Source organism: Hippocampus bargibanti, linkage group LG17 (genome assembly GCF_051943395.1).
Source record: "Hippocampus bargibanti isolate YZ-2025 linkage group LG17, ASM5194339v1, whole genome shotgun sequence".
Taxonomy (NCBI): Eukaryota; Metazoa; Chordata; class Actinopteri; order Syngnathiformes; family Syngnathidae; genus Hippocampus; species Hippocampus bargibanti.
This window is the reverse complement of record NC_142750.1, coordinates 2623479-2637299: the sequence shown is the minus strand read 5'-3', so window position 1 is coordinate 2637299 and position 13821 is coordinate 2623479. Positions and strand designations below refer to the sequence as shown.

The following is a 13821-nucleotide window of genomic DNA, read 5'->3' as shown; positions in this document are numbered from 1 at the left end:
GGTTGCGACCAAGCGTAAAAGCCTTCCGGGACCTTGCGGCGATACCCTTAGCGTGTTAATTAATTCACATCCTGCCGCTAATTATTTGACTTTTGGCTAATTAAACTGAAATCTCGCCTCCTGCTTTTCTATCTTTGGCTTGAGCCCTTCTTTGCTTTCAACAGAACAACACTTGCATCCCCAACGGTGGCTTTACGGCTCACTGACGAAGCTATTATTGCGTCGTGTGATACGCCCGAGGCTAAATGACTAGCATCTTGCCGTTTGTACCTTTTAAATGCCCCCCCCCCGCCCCATTTAACTCATTCACTGCCAGACGACGTGCAAGCCTAACAAAGCGCTAACGTGGATAAACGGCAAATGCTGCATCCTTGTGTGAAAAAAAGGTGTCCACTTCAGTGCCAGGGTTTTTGGCATTTTCACTCAAATTCCAGGACACACAGAATACTGAGTTTTAGGACTACAGAAACATCCAATGTGGCGTAAGAAACCTTACACTCTTTTTTTCATCAGAAAAAAAAAGAGTTAATTCCTAAATTATACGGGTCTGGAGTTATATGAGCTTGAAATGAGGGCAGCTGTCCAAAATACAATGCAATAATAATAATAATACAGTGATACCTTGGCTTACGAACCTAATTGGTTCTCAGACAGAGTGTGTAAGGCGAAAAGTGTGTATCCCAAAAATTAATTTCCCATAGGAAACCATTAAAATGAGAATAATCAGTTCCCATAAAACATAATTTGGCGGAAAGCGCAATTTTGATTGGCAAGTACTTCGTTAATCGATTGCAAACATTTATGCTTTCCTCTTCAGAACTATTTGAATCAAATTCATAACTGGATGAGGAACAAGAAAGCATCTTGTCCGAATCTGAAGCATTTGTTTTGATTCTAGAGCAAGGTGAAGATGTCCTGGCGTGACGTCACGAACAAGGGGGCAGGGACCTTCATTTTCATCGGCGCTGATGGCACAAGGGACCCCAAGTATCATTTCCGTTCAAATTTGTAAACCGAGATCCATATTTATAACTAAATACATAAAGAAATAATGGAGAGGTTGTATCGAGGTCTCGGTCCCCTCCAGGATCAACAGAAGCAGGTAATCTCTTGGCCCAGTTCAAACGTGTTTCGCAAAGAGCAAGACGTTGATAAATATAGAAGCGGATAAATAGCTGCGAGGGAAGTGGGGGGGGGGGGAATAGACGTGCCGCCGCGAAACGCGACGTGACGTCACCGGCGAATCATGACTCACCCGCCAGTTTTCGGCAGATAAAAATATAAGGCGGAAAACGAGGCTAAAACCATTGAAATCCAAATGGTGCCTCGTCACAATCGAGTGAATGGACCGATCATCTCAAGCTAATGATAACATCCCCCCCATCCCAAAGTATGACACATGTATGCGATCCGTCCGTGCTTGCCTTTGCTTTCTACAGGATTTCACAAATCGGCTTTATGTCCCAAAAAAAAGTTGAGCAGAAGGAGTACAAGAAGCACCCCGGAGGGAGGCAATTGGGGAGTTGTCAGCGCATCGACACGGTTCACTTTCTCCATTTTCTTTTCTCCCGCATTTCAGTTTCCAAATGTGCAAAGCAACCCCGTCATTTGTCTTGATTCTTCAATCACTTGCTTTCTTCCACTATTTCACTCCAAGCGCCTTTTTTTGCCGCCTTCACCTTAAGATGACCTTCTTATCTCTGTGCTCTGCCAGCATCGCTCTGCACTCGGCGTGTTTTTCTTGGCTCAAGTGAGGGCAGAAGCCATCTCGGACCGGCTGATTGAGTTACAGCGGTTGTGCCTCACACACACTCACTCACACACACACACGTTCCTGTTTCAATGGTTTTGTGAGGTCCGGATAACTCCAGATAAGGAGTGAGGACCACCGTTGCTGATAAGTTTAGAGAAGAACTAGTGTTACATTTGAACACTAAATGTCACCCCATTTCCCACTTCAACTTCTTTAAAAACAAAGAAATAAAAAGTGGACTTGAAATTGAAATAACAGCAGGAGTGAGGTTTCTGAATGGGTGCATTGAAAGTCCTCACCGCTGTAGTGAATTTGGTTAAAATATCGTTTTAGTTTTTGTGGTATGAACTTTTTCCTCTCATTAACCAAGCACACACACACACACACACACACACACACACACACACACACACACACACACACACACACACACACACACACACACACACACACACACACACAAACACACACACACACTGTGTAAAAAGTGTGTGTGTCCAAGTGAAATGAAAATACACACAAAAAAAAATATCATTTTGGGTGAATTTGTGAGGACCTTTCTGAAACTTTAACAGATGCATATATAGACCCTATAGAAGCTTTAGAATGAAACACTTGTGAGGACCGGCCAAAAGGTCCTCACTTGTCAAAAATGTCCTCACTACGTATGGTATAAAATGTTAGTGGTCCTCACAAGACTACTCATCCAAACACAAGCGCACACACACACACACACACACACACACACACACACACACACACACACACACACACACACACACACACACACACACACACACACACACACACACACACACACACACACACCATAAAGGCTTAGCGGAGGCGGCGGGCTGATACTGCCAGACAGTTCATAATGACACAGAGCGCCCAAAGAGAAGCCACAGGATTATCCCCTCTTGACGTCTAATGGAAGGCATGACGAATTCCACTTGCGGAGATGCGAGCTGATTTCGGAATCATTTGCATTGATCCGGCGATATGGAGACATATTGCCGAAGAGAGATTGACAAACAAAAAAATATGACTGTCGTGAAGCAAGTGTGAAATCAATTTACATGACATTTTTTTTTACAATTAACTTCCAATATCCGAGTGAAGTTGCCATGCTTTCTCTGCGATAATTTTACCTAGTTCCTCATCAATTGTATTCTGTTTAGCTGGGGTGGTCGCTTTTTGCATTAAGTTTACAGATGGCTTCTGCGGGTTATTTGTGGAGCCTGATTGATGGGATATGTTAACCTTGCAGTCTACACTCTGCCTTTGAACTATCAATAAAGTTGAAACGAATCAAAATTTTACTGTGTTTTCTATCCATTTTCACACTCTCTGTCATCTGCCTATTTATTTTTATTTGCAGCTCTATGTTTCTGTAACCCCCCCACCCCCTCACTGCTGCGTTCTTGACCAATCATGTGCGGCGTTATACATCTCTATTCAACATTTTGAATGTATTTCGACTTACGGCCATTTTGACTTCAGACCGTTAGGTCGAAACGGAACACGGTCGTAAGTCGGATGTTACCTGTATATATTTCTGTGTTATTCAATTAAGTGGTATATTATTATTATTATTATATCGTTGCTTTCTGACTTTTTTATGTCATGTGATCAACAAACAACCACATTCAAATGTATGCTTTGATAAAAACCAATGCAACTGACCCTGGTTCATGAAGGTCACGTTTGGTGCTGATGAATGATTGTAAATGTTTCATTACGCTCCACTGAGTCGCACCAAATAAAGAACTTAATTGGTTCTCAAATATAAAGGCAAATATAGGAGAGGCTATGTTCCCAGCATTCTTCGTTATAGTACAGTAAAGTCTCGTTATATCGATAGTACTGCTTATTACGATACTATTTCTATGAACGCAAGGAGAAAATTTACATGGCGCAGGATCGGATATATCGATGGTCTGGTTATATCGATATTTTTTCCGACTCCCGAGAATATCGATATAACGAGACTTTACTGTATATGGTATTGAAGCGTGACTTCAATTTTTTTATCTCATGCTTCTGGAACGTTAGCTTTTTTATTAAGACCACTACGAAGATATCAAAGAGAAGATTTGATTGACATTTTATTGAGCCCTTTCCCCATGTCCTTCCGTGGCCTTATTTGAGTTCCCCGACTCCTTCCTTCCACCCCGTACTCGTCTCCACCCCTGAACTAATCTACCGTGAGTGACAGTCAGAGAGCACGGGAATGATGAGCAACTAAGCGAGCGAAAGGGGGCGGGAGTCTCAGCGCCCTCGAGTGAAAACGGAGTGACGGGCGTGTCGCCGGGATGGTGTGACATCCACTCCAATTTAGCAGACATTTATATGAGCGGATGGGGAAATGAGTTGAGAAATGGGGGCACTGGGCAAAGAATGCCATCAAGGTATATATATAAAAAAAAAAAGCTGAAGGCCAGATGATGAGAAAGCTAGAAAGCTTACCTACCAGGGATATTTTGGAGTTACTGATGTGTGCTGTGACTGATATGCACCTGGAAGCGCCTACGCAGGAGTTGAGGCTTCCTGGAGTACCGGTGCAGTCTCGCAGGAGCAAATTACGACTTTGATCAATGGAGGCCAACCAATTTGGTCATTGGTCCCCATTTTCGAGGACTTGCACACTGCAAAAAAAAAAAAAAAAAAAAAAAAAAAAATCAAGACAAGGGCGGGGAAAATCCTATTGGACCCTCCGCACCCTGCCCACCACCTTTTCCAGCCACTGCCCTTAGGCAGGCTCTACCGATACATGTGGTAAAAAAAGTAAGTAAGTAATAATAATAAGAATAAATTTGATTTCAAAACGCCTTTCAAAACTCTCGAGGTCACTTTAAAGTCACAGGATCAGTTCTTCTGTGGGTGAGCAGCGGCAGCCACATGCGCCAGCGTTCATTCACTCAGATAGAAAGCTAATAGATAGCTAGCCAGATAGCTAGTTACCCAGCTAGACCGCTAATAGATAGCTATCTAGATAGCTAGCCAGCCAGCTAGACCGCTAATGAAATGTATTATTATTATTATTATTATTATTGTCATGATTGTCATTGTCGTTATTATTATTATTATTATTATTATTATTATTAATACATAGCTGACAGCCATATAGATAGCTAATAGATAGCCAGCTCATATTTTTCAATTCTCGAATAAATTTGGCAATTATTGTTATTAATACATAGCTGATAGCTAGCTAGATAGCTAATAGATACCCGGCTCATATTTTTCAATTCTCAAATAAATTCGGCAATTATTATTATATTTATTACATAGCTGCTAGCTAGCTAGCTATATAGCTAATAGATAACCAGCTCATATTTTGCAATTCTCGAATAAATTTGGCAATTATTGTTATTAATACATAGCTGATAGCTAGCTAGATAGCTAATAGATATCCGGCTCATATTTTTCAATTCTCAAATAAATTCGGCAATTATTATTATTATTATTACATAGCTGCTAGCTAGCTAGCTATATAGCTAATAGATAACCAGCTCATATTTTGCAATTCTCGAATAAATTCGGCAATGGCAATGAATGGGTTAATAACGGGGCTATAATCCCTCTGCGCCTTTGTAACGAGCGTGTGCTGTGCACGTGTGCCGCCGCAGTCTATCGGCAACGATTTAAGGAGCGAGATCATAAGGATGGATGGCGGAGAAGAAGCGGGGTTGGGGGGACGGGAGTGAGATAAACAAGCGTACGAAAAATAAGGGAAGGGATGCCAGTGTGTCTGGCATCGAGAGAGAGAGAGAGGGGGGGGGGGTAAAGAAGTGAGGAATTAACACCCGGGAGGGAGAGGAGGATTAGAAACATGGGAATAGGAAGTGAGAAGGAGAGCGAGAAGGATGTATGGGGAATGATGTATGGGGAAGGCGTGAGGGCAGGTAGTGTGTGTGTGTGGGGGGGGAAGGGGGCGGAGGGTGTACAAAGAGCTTCCTGAAGGGAAAGTGACATTATTGGCCTATAGATAGAGAGAGACAAATCGAGAGAGAGTCAGAGTCCAATCTATTTCCCTGGACATTCACGAAGGGAGGCAGCAAAAAGGGATGGAAAGGCGGCTGACATTTCAATAATATACAACATCCCCCCCCCCCCACCTCACACACCCCTGCCGCCAATTTTCTCCTCAGGAGGGTGTTGCTACGACCTTGGCTTTGACGGAATATAAGAATGGTGACGCTCAATTGGAGTCAAACTCGTCTCTATTTCGATGAAATGCACCTGTCAAGATAGTAACGTTGATAAAGTAGCGTTTTGAACATTCTTAGTCACATGGTACAGATGCCTTTTTTTTTGGTGCTAAAGTCGATTTTTCAAGTTTGCACATTTTGTATATTTTTATTGGCCATACCGGAGTCCATTCTGTACATTTTTGCACATCGTCTGGCAGTGAATAAGTTCAAAACATGCACGCACACACACACACACGTTAGATATGAAATATTATATTATACATTTTATCATTGGGTTAAGATCATGATCATCATGATGATCATCATGATGATCATCATGATAATTATCATGATGATCATCACAATGATCGTCACAATCATCATCATCATCACGATCATCATCATCACGATCACGATCACCACCATCACGATCATCATCACGATCATGATCATCATCATCATCACGATCATCACGATCATCACCATCACGATCATCATCATGATCATCACGATCATCATCATGATGGTCATGATGATCATCACGATCATCATCACGATCATCATGATAATCATGATGATGATTATCGTGATGATCATGATGATGATGATGATGATAATGATGATAATGATGATGATCATCATCATGATCTTAACCCAACGATGAAAAAAATCATGGTGATGATGACGATGATCATGATGATAATGATCATGATGATGATCATGATGATGATGATGATGATCATGATGATGCTCATGATCATCATCATGATCTTAACCCAACGATAAAAAAATCATGATGATGATGGTGATGATGACGATGGGTCGAGGAAGGAGCCAAGCGCACAAATGGAGATGGTTTGAAAGAAAAACAGATGAGGACAGGGAGAATGAGAAAAGGGGATTTGCACACTGCAGGAATCGAAAAACGAGGACGTGGAAAATCCTACTGGACCCTCCGCACCCTGCCCACCACCTTTTCCAGCGATTTCACTCAGGCAGGCGCTCCCGATTCATGTGCACTTAATCCAGCATACATTGAAACAGCGTCTTCCACCATTAACTGCCAAATCTAACTGTATAGTGCTTCTTTGCCATTTTTTTTTAATGATGATACGAGTGCAGCGTGTTCTACCGGAGACAAATTCCTTGTGTGTCCTACATACTTGGCAATAATTCGGATTCAGATTCTGAAAAGACAAAAGAAAGCAAAATAATACGTGATGCAACGTTGAGACGAATGTGCTGGTGATATATCGCGAGGGGTAGAGGAGGAGCGTCAGCAAGAAAGACCTTGTGCTCATTTGCGAACAACAACAACCCCAAAAAAAAAAAATCTATGTGTGAGAGTGAAGCGGCAGAGTGGGGGAGGGGATGGGAGGAGTGAGCCAAAGAGGGAGGAGTATCGGATATATTGTCATCCGGTCCTGCCAGAGAACAGTGAGAGAGAACGGCAGCGGAAGCATCGGCAAGTTGAAGGATACGGACGCAGCGCCGTGATGGGAGCGAGCGGGAAATAACGGAATAGCCCAAAAAAAACGGAACGACAGCTGCAAAGGAAGCAAAAGGATGGAATGACAGGGAGGGGGGGGGAAAAAAAAAAGCATTCGCTTTCGCCACATGGACTTTTCGCCACTTTCGTTCGGAGCAAGCCACAGTGAAAACACATACATATGATATATATCTAAAATATTTTATACATATATATCAAATTATGCCTGTTTTCAAAGAAGCAACTGCCGGAAAAGGAGACAACAAATCCTAATTCCAATCGATCACATGCAACAATTAGCCGAAAACTGTTGCATAATGCTGCCTTGAGATTCGTTCGGGGTCAGCGTTTTGCTCAGGTGCTCGTCATGTGACCAACTTGCACCTGAACCCACCCTGGTCACCCCCTCCTCTAATTAGAACAAAAAGAGCATCTGCTGCAGTCCAAAGAAGGGCTTCCTTTGAAAACAGGACATGTTTTGATGTGCCGATTGGTCGCCAGCGCCGCCGCCGCCGCTGCCGCCGCCTCTGCGTTGGGGCTATCGCATCTCCACTTCACCACCGGTTTTTGGCAAACAAGCTACGGACGTTTATTTTTGGGCACAAACTTGGTGCTCGCGCGCATTTCAAAATGAAGAGGGAGAAGGTCTCCCTTGACCTCATGCTGATATTTGGTGAGCTTCAACAAAAGTCCAACAGTCCGGCGTGGAAACAAATCAGGTATATTTTATGCGGGCCTTTCAAAATAAGAGTAGGAGATGAATTTGTTTAATTGAAAATTACAATTGTTAAAAGTAAACAATAATCCATGTGGGATTTTTCGATAGCCATTTTTTTAATAGCGTCTCATGTGCAGCCTCACTAACATCAATACAGCATCCATACCCCCGCCCCTACTAGGAGCGCCCTTTCCCTTTCAAAATAAGAGTAGGGATGAATTTGTTTCTTTAAAAAAAAAAAATAGTTAAAAGTAAACAATAATCCATGTGGGATTTTTCGATAGCCATTTTTTTAATAGTGTCTCTTGTGCAGCCTCACTAACATCATAACAGCATCCATACCATTTAATTTCTAAGCGCCTTTCAAAACGCTCAAGGTCACAGAATCAGTTTTTCCGTGGGTGAGCAGCGGCAGCCATACGCGCCGGTGTTCACTCAACCCGGAAGTAACTCAAATAGATAGAAAGCTAGCCAACTCTATAGCTAGTAGATAGCCAACAGATAGCCAGCTAGCTAGCTAGCCAATAGATAGCTAATAGATACCCAGCTAACCTGCCATATAGCTATTACATAGCCAACAGGTAGCCAGCTAGCCAATAGATAGCTAATAGATAGCCAGCTAACCAGCTAGCTAGCTAATAAATAGCTAGGCGGCTGGATAGATAGCTAACAGATAGCCAGCCAGCTAGATAGAGAGCTAATAATGATAATACATATCATTTAAAGCAAAAAGAATGGCCGCCGCCGACAATAAAAGTACCCCCGCCACGCTACCGTTGACATTGTCAGCGGTAAGATGAAAGACGCAAGTTAAGCGAGGGAGGAGAGTCGACTAGGCCACTGGAGAAAACTCCAAAACACTCGCCGCCGATTTTTTCCTCGGGACGTCAAAAGTGATTTGGCGCCGCTCATCCGATGTGTTACCCACTCAGGAATACGAGCTGAGGATTGAGAAACGCTTTCCCGAAATGGGAACTGTGGATTGTTTGTGAGTCTTGGAAGAACCTCCGCCCACCATTTTGTTTTGACAGCAAACACTTTCACAGATTGTCTTTTGACTGAGAAAAGTGATTGCAGGAAATGCTACAAGCGCTTTTATTTGTGGCTTCTGAACTGAATCCACCGCAAGCCAAGCGGATTTGTCGGTTTTTTTTTTCCAACTTGGGGATATCAAGCGCTTTGATGAAAGGTGACATTTCCACCATTTTGAACCCCTCGCCTACAAACGCGTCCATTTTCAGGGACGCAGATGAACCGACTGAGAGACTCAAAATGGATTCCCCCAAGTCCAATTGTTACCGTCATCAAACTTTTGATCAACACCGAACAGACGATGAGTGTTGACTGCAGTGGCGGGGCGTGCATGCCAACCCTAGGCCTTCACTAGTGCTACGTCGGAATCACTCCGCAGCTGCGAATGTGGTGTGATATTACTACACGTCCGCTGGAGGGTGCTGTTAGACTTGAAGAAACTTAATATAATAATACATTTCATTTATAAGCGCTTTTCAAAACTCTCAAGGACATTTTACACTCAGCGTTCCCTCAACCCGGAAGCAACATAAAGTAAAAAAAAAGCTAAATAAATAATATGACAACAAGACACAGAGAGTCATTCATTCTTCCGCACTTTCTGTACCCTCTTTGTGACATGAATCAGTTGTAGATGAAAGAGGAGAGGATCAAAGCATCCTTTTCAGCAGTGGATCAGGGACGTCATGGTGGAATGTGCACGTCTATGAAATTCGGTCATTAAACTGTTCGAATTTTTACAATGAATGTGTGGCTAACCTCATAAAATTTAAATATTTGCTATTTTTGCTAGCTTCTGAGCTGTCCAACCTTAATGATGTCCATGTAATCTTGAAAAGTCTGTCTTGAAAATGGCTTTAACGGTATAACTGCAACCAAATCAACTTCTTCTTCTACAGCCATTGTGGGTTGACAAAACCGCTATTAAATCAACACAAAAGTGTATTTGCTTATGCAATTTGGGACAGATACAGTGTGCTAGCTCTGGCCAGTATGCGCTTAACACTAGCGGCTAGTGATACTGTGATTGGCTAGTGACTAGCCAATCATGTGACTACATTATATATGAATACTATGACGTTTCCAGCGCCTGCAAGCAGGCTTTATTGTTGCCAATTCAAACTCCAGGGCCTGCAGAACTGATTGTGAAGGCGTCCAGGTCGATTTCTGACCCTGGTAACAAATGTTGGTTGAAATGTGATTGGATAAACGTTTAAATAACGAAAACACACATCTGGAAGCAGTGCAACAAGTGAAAAGCAATGAAAGGAAGCTGAAAGACAGTTTGGAATTATGTAATATGAATTTATGGACAAAATATAGATCGCATTAGTTTGTGATTCAGATATTTTAGGCCTGCAGAGAAGGCCTTGCAGATTCTGACAGTCGTGGTGGTCAGAACCTGCAAGGTGCTTGACTGACAAAATGAGTCAATAAGTAAAAGGTTTAGCTTGTATGCTTTTGATTGAAAATGGCAGTTGTAACTATGTTGGTGTGAGCTGACTAACTTCTGTGTGGGAATGACTATTTAACACTTTTATTGTGCCCCCCGACCCATACCTAGGTTCTTGAATGTTGAGCCTCCCAGTTACACAACAACGCGGACGCATCAAAACCAAAGGACCTAAGATGGCCGCCTACGTGCAACCCATGCTGGTCAGCTTCTCGGCGGCCATTCTTCTCGGCTTGACCTCTCCGGGTGGACTTGGCCATCGGCCTTTGGCCCAAGTTGCGGCCCAGAATCCTCCCAATAACCTCACCACCGAGCCGTCGGTGTTACAGGAAGCCGCGTTGGCAACGCCGACCGCGGAGACGGAGGACAAAACTCCAGGCGGCGCCAATCGTTGCTGGGGTTACTACGACGTCATGGGCCAATGGGACCCTCCGTTCAATTGCAACGCGGGGATCTATAGCTTTTGTTGCGGCTCCTGCTTCTACCGCTTCTGCTGCCAATTCAAAATCCAGAGTTTGGATCAGACTTCCTGTTCAAACTACGACACGCCCGTCTGGGCAAACACCGGGCGACCGGCGGCGCCCGTCACGGAGGTCCACCAGGAGCCGGATCGAGACCGAACCCACATGATTGTGTATATTATCTGCGGCGTGGTGGCCATCATGGTGCTCATCGGAATTTTCACCAAGTTGGGGCTGGAGAAGAGTCGAGGCGGGCAAACGGATATGACGAATTCCAGGTAGGACCCGAATTAAAGAACATTGAGCTTCTTGTTCTCGTGAGTGACATCTTTATCAAACCGCGGTTGTGATTACGCAAAACTTTTTGACAAGACGTGAGCTTTACAAAGCCAAGGTGCTTCGCCTCAGCAGGACTCACAGAGTGGTTGTGCGGTACCTTTTTTGCCAAGTATGCGATATTTTGGGTTTATTTTTGACAAAGACTAAGAGCATCCACGTCTCTAATAGTTGCTGTGACCTAAATTGCCAAAAAAAAACACTGAGCAAGTTGTCTCTATGCAGCAACAATGCTCGTAAGCAATATTCTTGTATGTATTCATGTATTTATTTGTTTATTCTAAATGTTAATTTTAAAGGTCAATGTAAATTTAAAGGTAAATTTAAAGATACATTTAAAGGTAAATATTAAAGGTAAATTTAAATGTAAATTAAATGTTATTTTAAATACATTTTAATTTTAATTTTAATGAAATGTAAATTTAAAGGTAGATTTTAAAGGTTAATTTAAATGCAAATTGAAATTGAAATGTAAATTAAAATGTTATTTTAAACTCATTTTAATTTTAATTTTAAATTAAATTTTAAATTTAATTGTAAATTTAACTTTAAATTTAATTGTAAATTTAATTTTAAATTTATTTGTAAATTCATTTTCAAATGTAATTCTAAAGTTAATTTTAAATTTAGTTTTAAATTTATTTTTTATGTCATTTTAAATGTAATTTTAAATGTAATTTTAAATTAAATTTTAAATTTCATTTTAAACAAAATTTTTAATTAATTTTTAAATTTAATCTTAAATGTAATTGTAAATTTAATTTGTATTTAACATGTATTTTTTTTAAATTTCTTATAATTTAAAAAGTTAAAAATTTAAATGTGTACTTCTTAATTAATATTTTTTTAATGTTTTGTTATTTTTCCCTCTTTTTTTTTTACAACATAGAACAGTATTTCACTAATAAGGTTATTCTGTTTGTTAAAAAAAAAGAACGAATTTGGATCCAATTGACGAACACCAAACTTTGATCTGAAGGTGAAATCTAAAAATCCAAAAGTCCACCACAAAAGCGTCTTCCTCCATCAGTATTTCATTGATGATCATTTTACATGATGATGCTTTGAGTTATTTAACAAAACACGCATTTGGGTTTTGACGCTGGCGGACTGCTGCTGCGGCTGTTTTCCCATCGATGCTAGGATTGATTACTGTGACACAACTGCGACTCTGCCAATGTTTGGCCCCCAGTGAACGATCCGAAGGGAGCGGGTGTTTTTTGGGATGGCTGGGATATTGACTGGATGTGACTGGAGAGGAGCCAACGGTTAATTCTAGTGCACAGAACAGCGAGGACAAGCGAGAGACGCAGAGTGTGTGTCAGTGTGTTGTGTTGGGTGGAACCCGTCAGCCTATTGGCTGCAAAGAATTGCCCCATGGGGGTGGCGTCTCCTTTAAAACACCGTCATACGCGCATCCCTCAGTCTACTCGACAGAGGAGTAAAACGATGGTGTGACCACTCCAGCGCCAGGGTTATTGTCATTTTCACTCAAATTTCAGGACCCACAAAATATTGAGTTTTAGGTCTACATAAACATTCTATGCAGCGCAAGAAAACTTAGACTCTGTTCTTTCATCAGAAAAAAACAGTTAATTCCGAAATGATGTGGGTCTGGAGTTATATGAGCTTGAAATGAGGGCAGCTGTCCAAAATACAACGCAATAATAAAAACAAAAACAAATAGTAAGATCTTGAAAATAACTCTAAAATGGAGCCAGTGAAAGGATGTTCTATGCTCCCTCTGACAAGTACCAGTCAAGAGGTAAGCAGCAACATTCTGGACCAGCTGGAGATGCTTCATGGAGGATTGGGCGACTACACAATAAAGCGCATGACAGTCATCGAGCCGAGATATGACATGTCATGAATTAGCTAGCAAACTATTCATCCGTCGGTGCTAGCTAACAAACTATACATCCGTCGGTGCTTTTTGATAAAGGGAGAGAAGCTGCAGCATCCCCCAAATAACCTCCCACGATCAAAAACCAGTCACATTTGGGCTGTACATCAGCTGTTGCCTGCCAAAGATCCAAATGCCTTTCCATTCAGAAAAGATGAGCTCATCTTGGCACGACAATCACATTTTCAAATTCACTCCTAGCCTGTGATTGTCCGCTACTTTCCGCCAGCTGTGATGCGCGCGCGTGCGCTTGTAAATGTGTGTAGTAATAATAATAATAATAATAATAATAATACATTTCATTTTGAAGCGCCTTTCAAAACTCTCAAGGTCACAGTCACAGGATAAGTTTTTCTGTGGGTGAGCAGCGGCAGCCACACGCGCCAGCGTTCACTCAACCCAGAAGTAACTCAAATAGATAGAAAGCTAGCTGGCTAATAGAAGTTAAGTTCATTCTCTCTCCTTATTATCTTTTACAAA

General features: G+C 41.8%; 2 protein-coding genes across 2 annotated transcripts in view; one reads left to right on the top strand and one right to left on the bottom strand.

Annotated features, from left to right (window-relative positions):
* Positions 1 to 4266: 4266 nt before the first annotated feature.
* Positions 4267 to 13821, bottom strand: part of desi1a (desumoylating isopeptidase 1a) — a 56256-nt gene continuing 46701 nt past the window's right edge. The window contains exon 7 of the mRNA XM_089019471.1: positions 4267 to 4401. Coding sequence (XP_088875597.1) covers positions 4371 to 4401 — 31 coding nt within the window. The 3' untranslated portion in view covers positions 4267 to 4370. The remainder of the gene's footprint in view (positions 4402 to 13821) is intronic.
* The window catches only part of LOC148885207 (protein shisa-8), a 35079-nt gene continuing 28678 nt past the window's right edge, over positions 7421 to 13821 (top strand). Inside the window, exons 1-2 of the mRNA XM_089019177.1 lie at positions 7421 to 8157; positions 10753 to 11380. Of these exons, the coding sequence (XP_088875303.1) occupies positions 10761 to 11380 (620 nt within the window). The 5' untranslated portion in view covers positions 7421 to 8157; positions 10753 to 10760. The remainder of the gene's footprint in view (positions 8158 to 10752; positions 11381 to 13821) is intronic.